Consider the following 19,990-nt stretch of genomic DNA (forward strand, 5'->3'; position numbering starts at 1 on the left):
CCATTATTGTTGTGTATCTTTCGAGAATTTCGTTCATTGTGTACGGAGCGAGAGGAAGAGAGTGTGAGTGTGTGTTGACGATTCGACCAATGTCAATTTTCTATTTAAGCAACATACATTCACAGGGCATAAAGCATAAATACTAACACACGCATACACACGGATTCTCTCTCTTTCTCATCGACGATGATACAGCGCACAAGTAGTCATCGCTGAGTGTTCGTTTCGTAGTGTTGTAGCTCCAAAGAATCTTTTTTTTTAGTTGGAGTTGAAAGGAAAAGCACAAAAGTTGTGTATGTGGAAAACAAGAGTGCGATACACAGAGAGAGAGAGAGAGAAAAAAAAATATATCAAAAATTCAATACGAATTCTTTTTGATTTGGTGTGTTAATGCAATTGAATTTTTTCATTTCATTTTAACTCACTGCATATCATTTCGGGTTCGAACACGAAATCGCATCCAAAGTGTCATCTCAATGTGATTAGATATCATAAGAAAGTTTCTCGATTTTTCTCATATATCGCGAAATTAATTGATTTCTTTTTCGTTGTGTGTCGATTTGTTTGAGTCATTGCGTTTCGGTGGCGTTTTTTTCGTAGTTCATTGCACAGTAGAAGAAGAAGAAGAAGAAGAAGAATACCAAGAAAAAATTTAAGAAAAAGAAGAAAAAAAAAATCCAACTGCTAATCATCCAATAATATTCATTACTTTTCATTGTAAATATAGGAAACAAAAGCAATAAATCAAGGAAATGAAAATTTGAGTGATGCACACGGCATAGGCAAATAAAATCGACGAAAAATAAGAGGAGAAGCTGCAACACACACCGAGAGAGAAAAAAAAATTAGACGAAACAACGATTAAAAAAGAAAATAGTTAATACGGGGCAACAACAAAAAAAACGTTGTTGTTGCAACACAGCACAGCACAGCAGAATAGATAAGAAGAGAGAGAAAAAATTGGAAAAAGTGTGTGTGTGCTGAAATTGTGTTTATTTAGTGAAATCGAACGGATAAAAATCAAGCTCGACAGAAAATGTCGGGTAACCAGGGAATGGAATCGTTGATTCCAATTGTGAATAAGCTACAAGATGCATTCACACAATTGGGCGTGCATATGCAATTGGATTTGCCACAAATTGCTGTGGTCGGAAGTCAAAGTGCTGGAAAATCATCCGTGCTGGAAAACTTTGTCGGAAAGTAAGTAATCAACACGAAGTTGTAGAAGAAGAAAAAAAAACAGCAACAATTGAGTCAGTGCTCCAATTCTTTTTTTCTCGTGGTTTTTTTTTGTTCTGTAAAAAATCAATTATGCGTCACGATTCGCAACGCCCAATAGATGCAAGTGTCTTCAATTGCCAATGACATGATATTGGTGGAATTATATCGTTTGTTAAAAATTCTTCTGCTGGAAATCAATCCGTCAGAGCATTTTATTTTGGCCAGTGGTTGTCGGTTCAGTCAGTTGGAACGCCAAGTCCCAAGTAAATCCCATCATCAGGTAGTTGAACGAAACGGTTGATTTGATTGGCACATAAAAAGAGTTCACTATGTCGAAGAAGCAGCGAAAAAGATGAAGAAGAAGTCATCGTCGTTGTTGAAAAAATCGTTAAAACGTCATTCAAACTGTCGTATTTGACATAACACACAGAATATACCAGCGAAGTGGCAAGCGCATGAAAGTAGAGGAAGAAGCGAAATAAAATATGAAAGAAGAAATAGAAGAAAACGAAGAGCAATCCAATCCAATTCGATTCTGTTCTATCTTCCGCTCGCTCTGCTCTCTCTTCTCATCCTATATACCAGGGCTGAGTGTGTGTGTGTGTGTGTGTTCGCATCAGCAAAACTTGGTGAATGATGGCAAAGAGAATGGTAAATGTAACATTTACATGTCTCACATTCCGTCGTGAGTTGGAGGACAAGAGAATATTTCTTGTTTTCGTGTTGGGCATGTGTATGTTTGTATGTATTTGTGTATGATTACCAACCCTGGAGCCTTTTCTGCTCCACACTTTCTTTTGTTTCGATCGAAACACAACATGTACGTACGTACACACAGTAAACCACCCATTCCACATAGACAGTCACAAGGTTATGTATCACAACAATATTCAATCGAAAAACAACTGTGCGCGCATCCATGAATCTCCACTTTTCATACATACACTCATACACACACTGTTCGCACACCGAATTCGGTCGTGTGCTGCTGCATGCTTGCTGCTTTTTTTGGTCAATCCACAGCAAATAAACCGATAATTTTAAGGGAAAAACATGTTCACAACAAATCCATTGGAGAAGCGGAACAGAAAAACTTGAATCAAATTCACGCAGACACCCAAATTGGTGGATACCACCACAATTCACTTATTGGCTTCCTTCTCTCTCTCTCTCTCTCTCAAAATCTGTAGAAAAAATGTTGCGATGAATGAAAAGTTTGCGACACCAATACAAGTGACGCAAACATATTTTCGGTTACATTGGGACCTGTTTACTCTTCACTCACGATTGCTTGCTCTCTTTTATACGTGCGCCCTCTCCATGTGTTCCAGCGTTGCGTTACAAAAACGTAAGTGTTTGCTGGAGAAAACCGTCGTATGAATAATCAATAATTGAACATACAACCTACAAAGAACATATAAATACATGCTCTCGTTTCGTTATTCATAACAATCGACATCGCTGCAAAATTATCAGTGGCACCAACGAAAAGTGAATGATACACAGATAATGACTGTGTCAACGAGATTAAATTAAAAATGATTCATCGCATGGGTGCGAGAATCATGGTGCAATTAGAGAGTGTGAGAAATTCCATTTTACATTGGCTCCAGTTTGATTCATTACCAAACACAAACACAAAACGACACAAAACTGAAAAACCCAGTGTACATTCCAATGTTCCATATTTGGATTGTCACTGAATGATTATGCATCTCTTGTCTTTGCCCGATAATGAACCAGATAACTCAATAGATAATGAAATCAGCCAAATTGAATATCTTATGTGAAATCAGAGAAAAATGCTTCAATCTCTTTACCAATTGTCATAATTGGCTCCACACACACACACACACACACAAACTGACGACCAAATGATAAACGAAACTCCTCTAAATCGCAATCGATTATTTTTCGGCAAATGTTATTGGTTTTTTTTCTCTTAGTAATGTGTATTAGCTCACGATATCTAATTAAATTAGAATATGGCTAAGGCAGGCCACTCGACTCTCCGCAATTTGAAAAATCAAATCGGCCAAACAAAAGAAGACAATAAAGTGTTATTAAAACAAACACGAAACGGATTGGCCCCACTGACAAATGTATTGTCGCAGCCGTTTTCAATTGTTTTCAATTTAATTAATAGCAATAACATGTCGCGCGCATTTTGTGTGTACAAGGCGAACGACTCTCGCACAGTTTTAAATATCAGAGGGAGAGATATTTACACTTTGTGCAAGTATCTGATCATCACTTTTTTTTTCTCTCCAGTTGATTGTTTGCCATTGTGTGCCACACTAGCGTTTTTTTCTCAACAAACACAAACAAGTGCTCAGAGTCTCGACAAATTGGCTGTGCGTTTGACATTCGTTTGTTATTTTTGCCGTTTGTATTGGAATAATTTTAGTTTTCTGTATTTCATTTTTCTCCATCATTGTTCATCTGCGTTGTGCATGTGGTTGGAATTGACGATGCTTCGTTTTTCGTCTCTGTCAAATGTCTGGTGACCCGACCCAGTGTCGTGAGTGTAACGCATGGTTATACTGCCATAAAACATTTAACGTATAATTTTTGAAATAATTCTTTTTTCGCGTTCGTCGTTCCTATTGATTTAATTCGTCACGAAACCGGTCGCAAAGATATTCGGTTTTTTTGGTTGTATTGGTTTATGTACAGTCATGGACAAAATTGAGCGTACGCCTATAAATTTGTGTTTTATTTTTTCCAGTAACTTTTCATCTCAAATGTAATATATCAATGGGAAGTACATGAAAAATGAATAACATTGGGAATTTTGAACATCAAAATTGGCCGGCCAATAGGCGGCTTATGGCCCTCGGTAAAAACGGCCAAAAATTCCCCAGCCGTTCGATTTAAAAAGTTTAAATGCAGTTTCGAAGGCCTTCAGGAGCAGATGCTTTTAAACGCTGAAAACTTTCTGATTGGTTTCAATTTGGCCAAGTTATGGACGTTGGAAAAATGGCCGATTTTTTTCGAAAAATTAAACCAAGCGTTTGATTGCGAAATGTCATATGTCGTTGGAAAGCCCATTTAATGAAGATAATTTTAAAGTATAAAACATAGAAATCGGTTACAATTTAACCAAGTTATAGGCGTACGAAAATTTTCGTCAAAATTTTTTTGGGTTTTCCAACGGCCATAACTTGCCCAAATTGAAGGCGATCCGAAAGTTTTCAGCGTTTAAAAGTATCTGCTCCTGAAGGCCTTCAAAACTGCATTTAAACTTTTCAAATCGAACGGCTGGAGAAAAAGTTGAATTTTTGGCCATTTTTACCGAGAGCCATAAGCCGCCTATTAGCCGGCCAATTTAGATGTTCAAAATTGCCAATATTATTGATTTTTTATGTACTTCCCATTGATATATTACATTTGAGATGAAAAGTTACTGGAAAAAATAAAACACAAAATTTATAGGCGTACGCTCAATTTTGTCCATGACTGTATGTTTACAAACCATTTCGTTTATGCGATCGTTTGACGCTTACCGTAAACAATTTAGACAGCGTTTCAAAAGAAAAAGAGCGAACAAGAGTATGGGATAAGATAAAACACATAGGTGCGATTAGGCATGAGTCATGAACAAGAATTCGATTGAAGCAAAAAAAAAATCATACAATTGGCGAAATTCGGTCGAAACAATCGAGCGAGTTCATTCATGACATATTTAACCCAATGGCTATAAGTGCTGTTACGAAACCTTTGAATGAGTTCAAACAGCATGAATTTTCAAAAAGAACACATTTCACGTCTCGAGAGAGAGAGAGAGAGAGAGAGAGAGAGAGAGAGAGAGAGAGAGAGAGAGAGAGAGAGAGAGAGAGAGAGAGAGAGAGAGAGAGAGAGAGAAAGAAAGAAAGAAAGAAGAAAAAAGTTCCTTAAGCGATCGATTGCTCTAATTTTCCAAGCGTTCAAAATTCATACCATCCGCTCTTTCACAGCGATCGATTCTCAGTTTGCATTCAAACTGGATTCGTGCTGCTGCTGTTGCTGCCTGCATGAGTTTTGTGCTATTTTCCGTATGTGTCCTGGTTTTAAATTCATTGCATATCACGTCAGCCCACCCCGTTCCATTCGGCTCTTCGGGAAAAAGAAAAACAGAACGGTAAAAGCATGCACCACTGAAAATTCGTTACGCAATTGGAGAATATTCTGTGCATGTATTTTGCATTCGATGTCCATGTCCAATCAACGAACGAATGAATGAACGAAAATAATTGCCAATCATATGGAATGCCAATCGCCGCATACATCTATTTACGATTGTGATTGCGTATAGAACATTTGAAACTTGTCACAATCATTCGGCCGACACACACTTAGACACAGTATTCCGCCCAGTTATGCAATGTTGATATACTTCTTCTTCTTTTTTTCGATCTGTGTCAAATTTTGTTCACCAAAAATGGTTCACATACGCGTCAATCGGTTTTCCGTGGAACGATGTTCTCAACATGTGATTCATGGCATTTTGACATGTTAATTCCAGTTGACCTGGACGCCGATGAGTAATAAACAAACTAATTGCCTGGTTGGGCAAATCCAGCTGAGTGAAAAAACTATATTTGCAATGCATCGCACAATGTGAACAATGCAACCCTTTTGAGAAGAGAAATATATATAAATATCTCATTGCAATCAATTGAATTGAACTAAACGTGTTGAATTGAACGGTTTGTTTTAAATTAAATGCAAATGGAATAAAAAAGAAACACATCATGCGCAACTATACCACATGTAGGTTCAATTAAATTCTCATTGCTCGCATCACCGCATCAATTTAGCGAAACAAACTCAGGCGACCGACTGCCATATGATAACGTATATATAGTCATTCCGACATAAATAATAATGACTTGGGTAAAAATTACACAGAAAATATTTAAAAAAAACAATGACAAAGTGTGTGCAGCTTCCGATGATGATAAGCCAACCGTCGATGATCTTGTTTTTTTTACGTTGGAACAAAAAGGCAACGGAACGAGAGTTAAATTTGAAATAAAGGGGGAAATTATCCACTCTATTCCATTCGAGCGTTTGCTATTGACATTGTTTCATGCGTTTGCTTTGTTCGTTTTTTTCTAGCATTCCGTTCCAATACCCGATTATCTCTGTCTATGTTTTTATGATATACACAATTCTAGAAAGATGGGAAATTAACACGACGAACACAGCAAAAAAATACCCCATATTACTGGCTGCTTGTTGTTTTTATCTGTGATTTAATAATGTGAAAAGCATCTTTTGATGTTGGATTATATAGATAGAAAACCATAAACAGTTTTCGGTTGTTCTCCTGCAAAATACTTGAGCGCTGATGTGCGCGTTCATTGCGTTTCATTTTTCAGCCGATTGTATCTGTTCAAATTGCATTAAGATATCAAATGAACGTTGAAACTAACACACACACAAACGCTGTCTCTATTCGTTTTATTGCGGAATAATGAGCGAGAAATTAATTTTAAAACTATGTCTGTTCACGATAAAAACAATTCGTCCCATCAAAACTCGTGTAGTCTCGACAAAGCCAGGCAATAGATAGAGATAAAAATGCTGAACAGAAAGCAACAAAAAAAACATACCGACACAACCTCCATTGTGTTGTAGCTGCTTTCTTTGCGTAAACGCGGAAACAAATACACAGTATCTAGCATTACTTGAAATATGAATCATTTGCGTTCGGAGCAAACATTTTCATTTGGTGTAATACTGTCTCTGACTCTCTTGGCTACAAATTAATGTTATTTACCGATAGTAGGAGTTCTGTTTTCTTTTCGTGTGTACTTGACGTCACCATCGACATTTCGAATGAATAAATATTTCATTCTATCTGTGCGCGCCGATGGGAAAACCAAACTTGTTATGTGTCGTTTGGTTTTTTAATGACAATTGACTTTTCCAGAAGATCCAATCTTCGAACGATGTCAAACCCACCATGATACCAATGCTCAACAGCTTAATAAGTTGAAGAAGTTTTCGATTTTTGCGTGGGAATTTGATTGCAAGCAACCTATGAAATATGAGGGTATATTTTGCGTGAGATCGATTAATGTAGGCAATGTTTCATTTAATCCAAGGTCAATGTTTAAGCATTCAAGTGGAAAGATGTGATTTTGTTTGATCAAAATGACATCAATACATTTTTTTTGTTTTTTTCTTCTTGTTTCAAGCATGGAGCTTTAGGGCTCGAAATATTAAAAATGACGAAGCAAAGTATTTTCAGCCGAAAAATCAACAAACAAATGATTTTATAAGCTCTTACGCTTCATAAGTTCCATTCATTCATAAGTATGACGAGCGAAAATGTTGTAAATATTTGAATGAAATTCAAATTAAGTTCAATTTTTTATTGTTGGTATGCCATTCGACACAGCGATTTAATCAGAATTAAGTGTGTGAACCATTTTATCAGTTTTATAATGAGATTTAACTTATTTACTTCTTATTCGGATACAAAAACGATAACAGTTATCAACTTGGAATTTCCCTTCTAACCGATAATTGAGAGAAAAACTGAAAGAAATTCACTTTCTTTTACTATAAAGTTGTTGCGCGATGAGATAAATACAAAGATTATTTTTTGTTTATTCCATTGTTCTAATTCAATTTACTTAAATGTTTTCAGAGATTTTTTGCCACGAGGTTCAGGTATTGTGACTCGGCGACCCTTGATTCTTCAGCTTATCAATGGGCCAGCAGGTAATCTAGTGAATTTCATTCACTTTATTTGTTCACGTAATTTCTAAACGGTTTTTTCTTTTAATTCAAAATAGAATTTGGTGAATTCTTGCATTGCAAGGGTAAAAAGTTCGTGGATTTCAATGAAATTCGGATGGAAATTGAGGCGGAAACGGATCGAATAACGGGCAGTAACAAAGGAATCTCAAACATTCCCATCAATTTGCGCGTTTATTCGCCAAATGTATTGAATTTGACATTGATCGATTTGCCGGGTTTGACGAAGGTGCCAGTTGGCGATCAGCCGGCCGATATTGAGTCGCAAATCCGTGGGATGATTTTGCAATTCATCAAAAAAGAGACCTGCCTCATTTTGGCCGTTACACCAGCCAACACCGATTTGGCCAATTCGGATGCGCTGAAACTGGCCAAAGAGACCGATCCGCAAGGTATTCGCACAATTGGTGTGATTACAAAATTAGATTTGATGGACGAAGGCACCGATGCACGTGATATATTGGAAAATAAATTGTTACCATTGCGTCGGGGCTACATCGGTGTAGTGAATCGCTCACAAAAAGACATTGAAGGCCGCAAAGACATTACAATAGCACTGAAAGCGGAACGTGATTTCTTTTTGAGTCATGACTCGTATCGCCACATAGCCGATCGCTTGGGCACACCATACTTGCAACGGATTTTAAATCAACAGCTAACCAATCACATTCGTGACACGCTGCCCGGTTTGCGTGACAAACTGCAAAAGCAAATGCTCTCACTCGAAAAAGAAGTCGAACAATTCAAACACTTTCGGCCAGATGACCCAAGTATTAAAACAAAGGCTATGTTGCAGTACGTATAACTGTTTACTATCTTATGATGGCACACATCAAACCAATTCAAACGATTAATTGATCGATTTGACGTTATATTCTAGGATGATCCAACAATTGCAATCCGATTTCGAGCGCACCATCGAAGGAAGTGGCTCAGCACTTGTCAATACAAACGAACTATCAGGTGGTGCTAAAATTAACCGCATATTCCATGAACGGTATGTATCTCTGTGGTTGAAAACAATCCATTTGCACCCAAAACTCGATCTAATTTGGATTTTGGTGTTTCAGTTTACGCTTCGAAATCGTTAAGATGTCTTGTGATGAGAAAGAGCTGCGACGTGAGATTTCCTTTGCCATTCGTAACATTCACGGTATTCGTGTTGGTCTATTCACACCAGATATGGCCTTTGAAGCTATAGTGAAAAAGCAAATATCACAACTCAAAGAGCCCATTCTGAAATGTATTGATTTGGTGGTGCAAGAATTGTCTCATGTCGTTCGCTTGTGCACTGAAAAGGTAAGACATGTAACCGGCTGCATTTGGCATCGTGACAAAATTACATTAAATATTCAGGAATTGAATGAAACCGACGAAATGGAAATAATAACTGGTTTTTCATTGTACCATTTCAGATGTCGAGATATCCAAATTTGCGTGAAGTCACGGAAGGTATTATCACCTCTTATATCCGCCAAAGAGAGCAGTTATCCAAAGAACAAATTCTTTTGCTCATCGATTTTGAATTAGCCTACATGAATACCAACCACGAGGATTTCATTGGATTTGCTAAGTAAGTGAAGTGAATGCTGGAATTACACCACCATATCAACTAACACCATTCTAATCGAATCGTCATTTGGCGTTTTTGTTTTGTTTCCGCAGTGCTCAGAATAAATCCGATAACAATCCAAGTAAATCTGGCACACGAACATTGGGCAATCAAGTTATTCGCAAAGGAAATCTGTGCATTCAAAATTTGGGCATTATGAAAGGTAAAGTGGAACGGAAATTAGAAGAAATCAAATTCGATTCACGATTTATTTAAATTTCTTTGCTTATTTTTTTCATTTTGTGTTGTATTTATGGGATTTTGTTTCGAAAAGTTGTGTGGCATTTTCTAAGACAATTAAGACATTTCCATTTCGGTTCGTAGTATTTGAATTTTTAAATCCACTCAATCTATCTCTTCACATTTGATTAACGCAAATTTTTATTGCCTGGTCCACCTAATTTTGATTTCTGTTAACGCACAACGACCTCGACTTCTTTTCGAAACTTCTCTCCGATCGGACAATACCGATTTTTATGGGATGAAAATTTAAATTTTATGAAGATGAATGCTGCATTGCATGCAACCCCAACATATAAACACCATTCCCACTTGGTCAATTGTTTAATTCAAGTGTTTTGTTTTTTCACATTTGATAAAATACAGGCGGTTCACGGCCATACTGGTTCGTTTTGACATCGGAGAGCATATCTTGGTACAAGGATGAAGATGAAAAGGAGAAAAAATTCATGTTACCATTGGATGGATTGAAGCTACGTGACATTGAACAGGGATTCATGTCACGCAAACACACATTCGCCCTGTTCAATCCGGACGGTCGGAATGTGTACAAAGATTATAAGCAGTTGGAATTATCGTGCGAAAGTGTTGATGACGTTGACTCATGGAAGGCATCATTCTTGCGTGCTGGTGTTTATCCAGAAAAAGATCAACAGGCAAACAACGGGGAAGATGTAAGTATTTGGTTTTTCTACCACCTTGTTTCAATCTTTCTTCTGCACTCTTTTTGAATTTAAGCGTAAAAAAGAAATGGAGAAATTTTGCTTCAAGGTTCATTATTATCCTAATTCTATCGTCGATTTTACCATTGTTTTTTGTTTTTATTCGCAAAAACAAAAAAATCGAAACGATATTAAATATACTGATTTAAATTAAACTTTTTTCAATGCTCGCTCTATCGAAACTCAATCCAAATAAATGCTCTGTTAATCGGCGTACGAAATAATAGCAGAACGAAGGAGTACAGGTTTGTTTATAGTGTTCATTTTGTTTTTCATTTGTTCCAAGCTTTTTTGAGAGTGTTTTATTCAATCGGGTTTTCCACTCCTTTTTTTAATCAAACTTTTTCCTTTTAAATTGGGTATTAACACCAGTCTATATTGATATCGACTAATGAGTTTTGACACACTTCTGTATTTTGTCCCCGTTTGAATTTTAGACATTAGTTACGTTTGAACATTTATATACTTTTCCAACACACGGGAAATTCTCTATTTCCCATCAAGTGACGTTACGTTTGCTAGTTTCAATCAGAGCATCCAATCTTCAATATTTTGTAGTTGGGATGATAACGAAACAATTTTAAACTTGCCACACACCAATTCACACAGAACCTTAAAACAGTAAAAATCACACTCACACAACCAACACACAGACAGACTTTTTTTTCAGGAAATTACTTTGTGGATAGAGTTTTAAGTTTAAGCTTCTTGAAATTTTATCGACCTTTTTTTATACTTAAAAACTAGTGGTTTTAAACTACATAGTTGTCACTGACAACCTGACGCATTTCTGAAAACTCTTTTCGACTTAAAAGTTTGCATGCCTTTCATAGACATTTTTTGGGAAAATAAATGCACAAAATTTTATCAAAAGCACATTAAAAGATTTCGGAAATTTTGTGCATGTAAACCGTCTGGGAATCTCACTAATCTGGAAGAAAAAACAAAAATTAATCGACTGTATTCGTCAAATGGCCCTAACACTTACCGCAAAACAATTTTGTCTTTTTTCTATTTCTCACCATATTTTGAACCGTTTTTCCACACACGATTTGCTCGTCCAATTTATTTTTAATTCGTATTCCTGAATGTTGTGCACGGGCAGCTGAATTTGATCCATTGAAACTAATCACAATTTTGTTTGTTACATGTTTTAGGAGCAAGGCGAACAGTCAACCACATCATTGGATCCAATGCTTGAAAGACAAGTCGAAACCATTCGTAATTTGGTCGATTCATACATGCGTATTGTTACCAAAACTACACGCGACATGGTGCCCAAAGCAATTATGATGCTTGTTATCAACAATGTCAAAGAATTCATCAATGGCGAACTCTTAGCCCATTTGTATGCATCCGGCGATCAAGTGAGTATCGATTCGTATTTTCATTGGAATTTTCGGCTTAATTATCATTCGGTGGAGAAACTGTGATTCATTTCATAACAAAATATTCATGGAATTTTTCAATTCATTCGTTTGCACAGTCGAAAATGATGGAAGAAAGCCCAGAAGAAGCACAGAAACGCGAAGGAATGTTGAGAATGTACCATGCTTGCAAAGAAGCACTCCGAATTATTGGTGAGCTCAGTTTTTTTTCTTCTTTCGTATGAGAGAGGGAGAGAGAGATAAGGCACGTACTAAATGTTTGTTTACATGTCATTAGGTGATGTATCGATAGCAACCGTTGGAACACCAGTTCCACCACCCGTGAAAAACGATTGGTTGTCGAGTGCATTGGATAATCCAAAATTATCGCCACCCAGCCCAGGTGGTCCACGAAAAGCTGTTCCAATGACCGCAGTAAGCATACAGTATTTTTTTCCCGTGAAATAACTGGCATTTATAAATCACTTTCGAACAAGTTCTGCAAATTTTATCACTTAATTGAATCTAAATGACTTTTTACACATCACTTCACCTGACAGATGACCCAAATTCAGAATAAACATCGTTTTTTATCCTTCATTTCCATAGTTTAATATCGAACTTATTGAAATTTCATTGAATATTGACCTATTTTCAAATCATTTTCAGCAGGCCGGTCGGGGACCACCACCGCCACCAGCAACAAATCGTGCTGCTCCAGCAATTCCAAATCGGCCTGGACCAGGAGGTGCTCCACAGGGTCGGCCAGCCGGTGGATTGCCACCACCATTAATCCCAGCGTAAGTTATTCCACTCGTGATTTCCCCCAAAATTCGACCAAAAACAATTTTCTTCCTTTACATTTTGATTTCCATTCATTATTAAGCTTTTCTTTCTTCAACACTTGATTTCTTTCCGATTGTTTTTGATTATGCTCAATTTTTTTTGTGCCGAACGAAAAAAACAAAATGACAACTGATCAAACAGAGCACGATTATTATAAATTCATTCAACACATTTAAGCATTGAGAGTGCATTTCTAATGAAACGTTTACGCGTGGAAACTGATTTGAAATCAATGACGACTGTTTTTTTCTTAGATTAATTTCCGTTTTGCACTTTTGTTAGCAAATTTACAGCACCAACCATGCTCATTTAAATGGGAAGGACATTCATTCATTCTGTTCGAGGCTTTTATTTTTACCATTGAATCAGTCAGTACATTCATCATTTTTGGTTCCGGTCATTTATTTTGTGTTCCATTCATTTCTATTTTCCATTTCAATTATTATTCGCACCATTCATATCAAACGTTGATTTCAATCATTCATTGATTAGACATTTCTTGTTGTCTATCTAACCGAATCGAACACTAAATTATTTACAGGAGGCGTTAAATTTCATCATTAACCAGCAAATAAACTAATCCAACTAATAATCTATATTGATATATATGAAAAGAACAGAACAAAGAATAGAGAAAGCAAAGAAATTATACTATAAATAAAATATGAGATTCCGCATATTTTGAATAAACAAAAGAACAAAAAAATTTACCTATCTATTGAATGTTATTGAATTTTAAGAGACAAATTACTAACAAAGAATATATATATTTAATGAAAATTATGCTAGAAATAGTGTTTGTTGAAATATGAATGTTGCAGAAAAGTGATGCTAACAGTGACTACTTGCAAAAAAATGAGCCTTTTGATGCATACGATCAGAATGTCAGGGCAAAATGAATTTATACGTTGACACATTGTACATAAAAAAAGGTGAAAACTCTGTAAAAAAAAACTGGCATTAAGTTGTAAAATTCGAAATGGTCAGCTTGACCGAATAACCCACAAAAAAGAGAAGAATCACACACAATGTCGTTAATAGAAAACTTCCGATTTGTTTCGGTTTTTGGTTTCATATTCATATGAAATTGGTTTTTGCCGTCGCCACCCACCACCCTCCTCCACTTCAGCATCTCAACAATTCATTCAAAAGTTACGTGACAAAAAGCATACACTCACACACGCAAATACATTACACCCAATCAAACCAACGATGGCACTTCTGAATGTGGCTCTTAACATATATTTCAATGCAACATTATTCCCTCATGACATTCACGTAGAGAGTACAAAATCGAATAATTCTTATGATAACAAACAAAATACACAGTTGTCAATTTGTTTTTTAAAAAAAATGACACCAACGAAATCCCATATGAAATCGATGTTTTTTGCTTCACCCATTTTAAAACATTCATTTCAATGTTGCACTAGTGAATATACTCTATTGGTGTTAGAAAAATGAATTGTGTATAAAAAAAATTGGATGTGTTGTGCTCGTTTTCCTTTTTGATTTTTTTTCTACGATATTCTCCTATTTCAATCTAATTCAATTCTCTCATTTTTCCATTTCCAAAAAATTAAGGCATTTAAAATCATGAATATTTATCAATCTAAGCGACATGCATTAAAAACAACAACAACTGGTTATTTGAAGAAAGAAAACAAGAAGGTGCTTATGCAATTGTATCCAACGAAGTATTTTGCTTCCGCCGACACACATATATCGAATGTAGAGCGAAATCAGTGTTCCATCAACTCGAATGTGTAATGTGTGTGAATGTATTCAATATAATAGCGTGTTCTCATAGCAATTCGATTAGAATAATAGAAAGCGATAATGATAAGCTTATTGCGCCATGACACTGTTCATGACGACGAGAAAATTGTTGATCAAAGCAAAATATGGAACCAAACCACCCCTTGGGCCATTTTGTCTGTTGTTTCGCATCAATTTGTCCCCTTCGTTATTTCATTCGTTCAGTCGCACATAGTTTTGTTTTTGTGTTGAACATGTCAATTAATTCATTTATATTTGGACACAAATGTGTCAAACAATTTTGTGTTTCTTCTAATTTTTGTTTTATTTTTTTCTTTTGTTTTCTTCCTTCGATTACCATCCGATTTTGAAATATACCATTCACCATACACACATATTACAGACGCGTCCCAAATCAACCACAAATTCCAGCACAATTGCGACAACAAATTAATCAACAAATTGGTCAAGCGGTCACAAATGCTGCCGTCAATGAACTATCGAATGTTTTCGCCAGCAAATTCAAGTAAAAAACATTATAAATTCTATTTGATAAAGCAAAATAAAAAGAACACTTGCATCAAAAACAACAACAACAAAACCACTAACGATGTTTCTTAGGTTTAGCATTTAAGTCACAAACGCGCGATATGCTTTTAATCGCAAATTCGCTGGGATGCATTGTATTTAACTTGATTTTTCCTACTTTCCCCTATTGAATGCTTTGTAATTGGAATTCACTAAACAACAAGCGCATATTTTCATTGAAATTAACTAATATGTATCAGTAAGCAAACAATCGGGATCGTTAAACGATATCGACTGAAAGAAGAATAATGATTTTGATCTTGAAAATTTTGAGTAAAAACAGAGAGAGGAGACGGAGAGAGTGAAAATGAAAGGATGTAACAGAATCGAATCGCTGCAATTAACCAACTTCTTAGCTGTTTAACATTTTAACTATGTGAACAAATGTAGATTTGTCTTGTTAGCTTATCGTTTTTTTTTCTCGCACATCTTGGAAATAAACAAACAAATAACCAAAAAATCTACACGTAAATCATGCGCACTCAATCTAAATAATGTTATACTTTTAAATTCCATGTTATCAAATTAAATGTCTATTTTAAATACATCACCAAGAGAAAGAAGAAAAAAAAAATCGAAGCATTTGAGTATCTACCAAACAGAAAAGAAAAGATGCAACAAACATTTTCCTAGTGCGGATTCTCTCAGTTGCCCATTTCACGAAAGTGATTTTTTTTTGTTTGAGTTAGCTTTTTGTGGACAAAGTTCATCTCCTTATTGACAAGAAATCCCTGAATTAACCTAGAACAAACCAAAAACTAAACACCATCGCTCTTTAGGTTGATAGAAAGCAAACATTTTAAAACACAATTTACCTGATCACCTGTTTGGAAAATATTTAGGAATGTAGTTTGAATTAAAAAAAAAGCAACACACACAAAAACGATTACCAAAAAATATAAATTTTTAAACCAAACAAAACAAAAATCATTAATTGCTGTTGTTGTAATTTAATTAATTAAACTAAATCTACAACTAGATATTCCAAAATCGATTCGATTCAATTGAAAAGTTGATCAAAAAGTTGCATTCCAAATGAGAAAATTTAGACATATTTTGAAGCAAAAAAAAAACGATTAATATTATATAGATGATTAATTGGCTGTAGAAGAGAATACCACATTTTAGGATATTGTTTAAAAAAAAAAAGAAGGAGAAACTATTATGCAAATTAGAACGGTTTAAAAATTTAATCAAAAGTTATATTATTATCAATATGCTCCATGAGCGAGATACGACTGTTGTCAGCTTGAATGTGAAGGTTTTCCGTTGTTTTTTTTCTTTGGTCTGAGATTCCCATGATGTTTGAGTTCATAACCACCGATCCATTATCCATTTACAAACCCCATTGTTTTGCTAATAAAACCAAGAAAGCCTTCCTTGGTATTGGATCTCACCACATTTTCTGTTAAACGATGCAATGGATTAATCCTTTACACAGCCACAACACACACACATTATATAAATATACTCAAAATGAAACATATACTATAACTTTTGCATAAAAGTTCAAACAAAAGCTATATTTAAAAAATAATAATGAAAAAAAAACAGCAACAAATATATTTCATCGCTATGACGGCGTCAAAGAATAAAAAACGACACAAGAAAATGCAAATGTTGAATCATAGTTTTTATTTTGTGCATTCAGCAACAGCGATTCATTTAAACGTAGATTAAATGCATAAGCAAGAATTATGTAGTAGATTTAATTGATAAAAATCAGTCTAACGCAACAACCAACCAACCACAACAACAACACAGAAATCTACCTGAAAGTTATCAAAGATCAATGTACTCATTATTGCGACGCATTTTTGTTCTCATTCATTTTGATGTGTGCGCTGATTATGTGAACGCGTTGAACAACAGTTGTCACACCGGCCGGCAAACCAATAAGTCTTTGTCCAAATTGTAATTTAAACAGAACAGCAACCAATTTCATCAACGATCGACCTAACTCTAGACGATATCACACACTCATTCTCTGTTCGATGTGCATCGATCGAAATGAATGCGAACAAGAAGCCGACACACACTTTGAGTATCATTTTAATTCATTTGCTGCAGAATACTTGAACATAATCAACCAGCAAAATACCTTGCACATGCAACGCGACATACGCTTCTGACGCCTATTCGTGCAGTTTTGTGGCATTGTCCGAGCTAAACAATATATATAATGCGGATGAACACACTTGGACGAGAGCGAAATAAAAAAAAAACTAGCCATACCAATTATTATGAATGAAAAAGAAAAAGAAAAAAGAAAAGAAACGATGATGATGCATAAAATGAAATTATATGACTATTTTATCACTAAATGGTAACAAATCAACATTAAAATTTAAAAAATAAATTATAACAAACAAACAAACAAACAAAAATTCAACAATTCAAACGCTTTTCATTCCATTTTTCGTTTTCTCTGACTCAGCCATTTTGTTTCTTCTTCTCGTGTATCAAAACAAAAATGACTTTTTCTATGATTAAGTTGAAGTTAATGTACTTAACATTAATTTGTGCAATAGATTTTTTTCTCTCGTAGTGAGCACGATTCAATGAATTAATGATAAAAAAATGTAACATTTTCCAATGAGTGCATGCACTAATTTCTTTTCCAATACTATTTACACCTAATGCACATTTATTTTGTACACTTTTTTAGGCTAAGATTTATTTTGTAGACACTGTCTGTGTGCGCTTTAATAGTTTAATGAGCATCCCTTGCAGCGAATGTTTTCCGAAACAATTGTTTTTGGTTTAAACCAAAAACCTTTTTCAATAATTTATCCCATTTTGAATTTTATCCGTTTAAATCTAGACTATTTCTTCAATTTTTTTATTGTTGAATATTAATATGATAAACTCACTTCCAGTGTATAGTATTAATTAGCACCCATAGTTCGTTGATAATTTTCATTTACAATTTTTGTTGTAGTTATTCAATTGTTGATTTTGGTTTTTTTCTATTTTTTCCTCTGTGTTTTTCAGTCGTCCAAATCAAACGGCACCACCAAAGCTACCGGATCGACCATTTTACGGTAATGCGAGTCGCCCATAAGAGCACTGATGATGATGATGCAAACCTAGATTTTATGTTATAGTGTAATATCGTAACAAATGATATGAGAGATAAAGAGAGGAAGAGAGAGTATATGTGTGTGAGATAGAGAGAGGGAGGCGAGACAATCAAGCATCAAGCTGGGGAGAAAACTCATTCTTTCCATCAATGTTGGAATCGAATTTGTAGAAATGTATTTCAATTGGAAATTATTTAATCTAGCACATAAGAAGTCATTAAAGAAAAAAGAGAAACAAAAAAGAAATAAAACAGAAGAGAAAAAATGTATACTAAAGTTCAACATTTTTGATTTGTCTTAAAATCTTTTACCAGCAATTGATTTTTTTCCGTTTTTGCAATATCTTTCAACGCTTACGAGTCTCAAAATTTCGTTGCTGGAGTACCAGTATTATAATTTGCAGCCACAAAATTCTCAGCACTGAAAAATACGATAGATTTATAAAGACATTAATCGATTAACCCTTTATGTTATTATGCTAATTGTGAAGCATTTTGATGTTCAATGTCAAGTGCTACAAATCCAGTGTTGACTCGATGTTTTTTGTGGATCATTATTAGACATTTTGTCATATACAATGAATGTGATTAGCTTGATACGATTTTGGTTCCAATGAAAAATGCATTTCGTAATTGTTAAGACATCAAAAAGATATTCATGATTAATTTTGTTTAGTTTTCAATTGTAGTTTTTTTTAAATAATGTACTGATTTTGAAAGAAGTGAATAAATGTGAGTAGGGTATGCACAAATATGAAATACATCTGCCACAAAGTGGTGGAATAGCAGGCACAAAAAAAGTCCTCCCACACGAAAACAAAAACCAATTGTACGCAAATTGTTGGACTCATCCATTTTGGCAGTTTCATCCTCGGTTAACATTTTCGTTTTTGTTCGAATAGTGTATATAATGTTCTGCATGTTTTTGTTATGCTTTTATCTCTCATACCAATGAGAATTGAGTATTCTGTTGTTTGTATGAATAATGGAATAAAACATATTTGATCAATAAAATACTGACCGAAATTCAGACTGCAAATAAATTTGTAATAAATATCGACGATAAATTTTGTGTCTTCATTTCTCGCAATTAATTCAAAAACACCAGAGGTTATTATGTAAATATGATAAAGAATTTGATTTATTTATTCAAAATGAGTGTATGATATTATTCACAGCCTTTATTCAAAGGCTTTAAGTATTTGACATTTTTCTCATTGAAAGGCGCGTGAACATTATTCATTGATAAGCGCATTGATTTTTTCCGCAGCAAGCGGTGTTGGGGGGTTGTTGAATGAAATCTTTTGAATCTGATGTTAAAATTTATCTGTGATCGTACTCAATGCATTATTTCCACCAAAGAAATGTGCAGGTTTGGCTTTCGCATTCGCAAGAAATTCTATTCCAATCCAAGGTGCGGAAATGATGGTACAAGTCTTCTGAGCCAACCATTGGAAGATTTCATCAGTCTCAAAACCCGACAAACGTATGATTTCACACTCTTCAGCCATTGTAGTGAACAAAGCTTCACGAATCATTGCCCAGTGATTCTCTTGTTGAATGGGTTCAGAATCTAAGATATCACGGAATACTTCAACCATTTTTACGGGATCAATGGTTTGTCCTATACGTTCGTTGAAAATTGTTCCTAATGCAGAAATTCAATGATTAGTGTTACGAGAAATAAAACATGTTTATATGATTTTAGCGTCGAAAATTGCTATTGTTCTAGAACAAATGAGCGAATGACGCCCATGAGCTTCGGTTCCATGGCTAAATCACCCCATAGAGCCAACATTTCTGC

At 35.0% G+C, this 19,990-nt stretch overlaps 1 protein-coding gene across 25 annotated transcripts; it reads left to right on the forward strand.

Moving 5' to 3' along the window:
• Nucleotides 1-70: 70 nt before the first annotated feature.
• LOC129569412 (dynamin) lies at nucleotides 71-19,253 on the forward strand. 25 transcript variants are annotated; one of them, XM_055448227.1, is made up of 16 exons: nucleotides 183-293; nucleotides 728-1,200; nucleotides 7,862-7,935; nucleotides 8,010-8,766; nucleotides 8,852-8,968; nucleotides 9,042-9,270; nucleotides 9,387-9,544; nucleotides 9,637-9,746; nucleotides 10,190-10,497; nucleotides 10,773-10,790; nucleotides 11,703-11,912; nucleotides 12,032-12,125; nucleotides 12,211-12,347; nucleotides 12,582-12,712; nucleotides 14,920-15,042; nucleotides 18,099-19,253. In XM_055448227.1, exons 2-16 carry the CDS (start codon nucleotides 1,037-1,039, stop codon nucleotides 18,166-18,168), a joined length of 2,700 nt encoding a protein of 899 aa, XP_055304202.1. In that variant the 5' UTR covers nucleotides 183-293; nucleotides 728-1,036; the 3' UTR covers nucleotides 18,169-19,253. The 25 variants fall into 25 exon arrangements, with proteins under 25 accessions (XP_055304219.1, XP_055304292.1, XP_055304262.1 ...); XM_055448217.1 differs by having other exon boundaries at nucleotides 210-382; XM_055448235.1 differs by having other exon boundaries at nucleotides 210-382; nucleotides 12,585-12,712.
• The last annotated feature ends 737 nt before the right edge of the window (nucleotides 19,254-19,990 follow it).

The sequence above is a fragment of the Sitodiplosis mosellana genome, unplaced genomic scaffold (assembly GCF_009176505.1).
Source record: "Sitodiplosis mosellana isolate CC-2019 unplaced genomic scaffold, AAFC_SMos_1.0 Smas_scaffold_1, whole genome shotgun sequence".
NCBI classification, from domain to species: domain Eukaryota; kingdom Metazoa; phylum Arthropoda; class Insecta; order Diptera; family Cecidomyiidae; genus Sitodiplosis; species Sitodiplosis mosellana.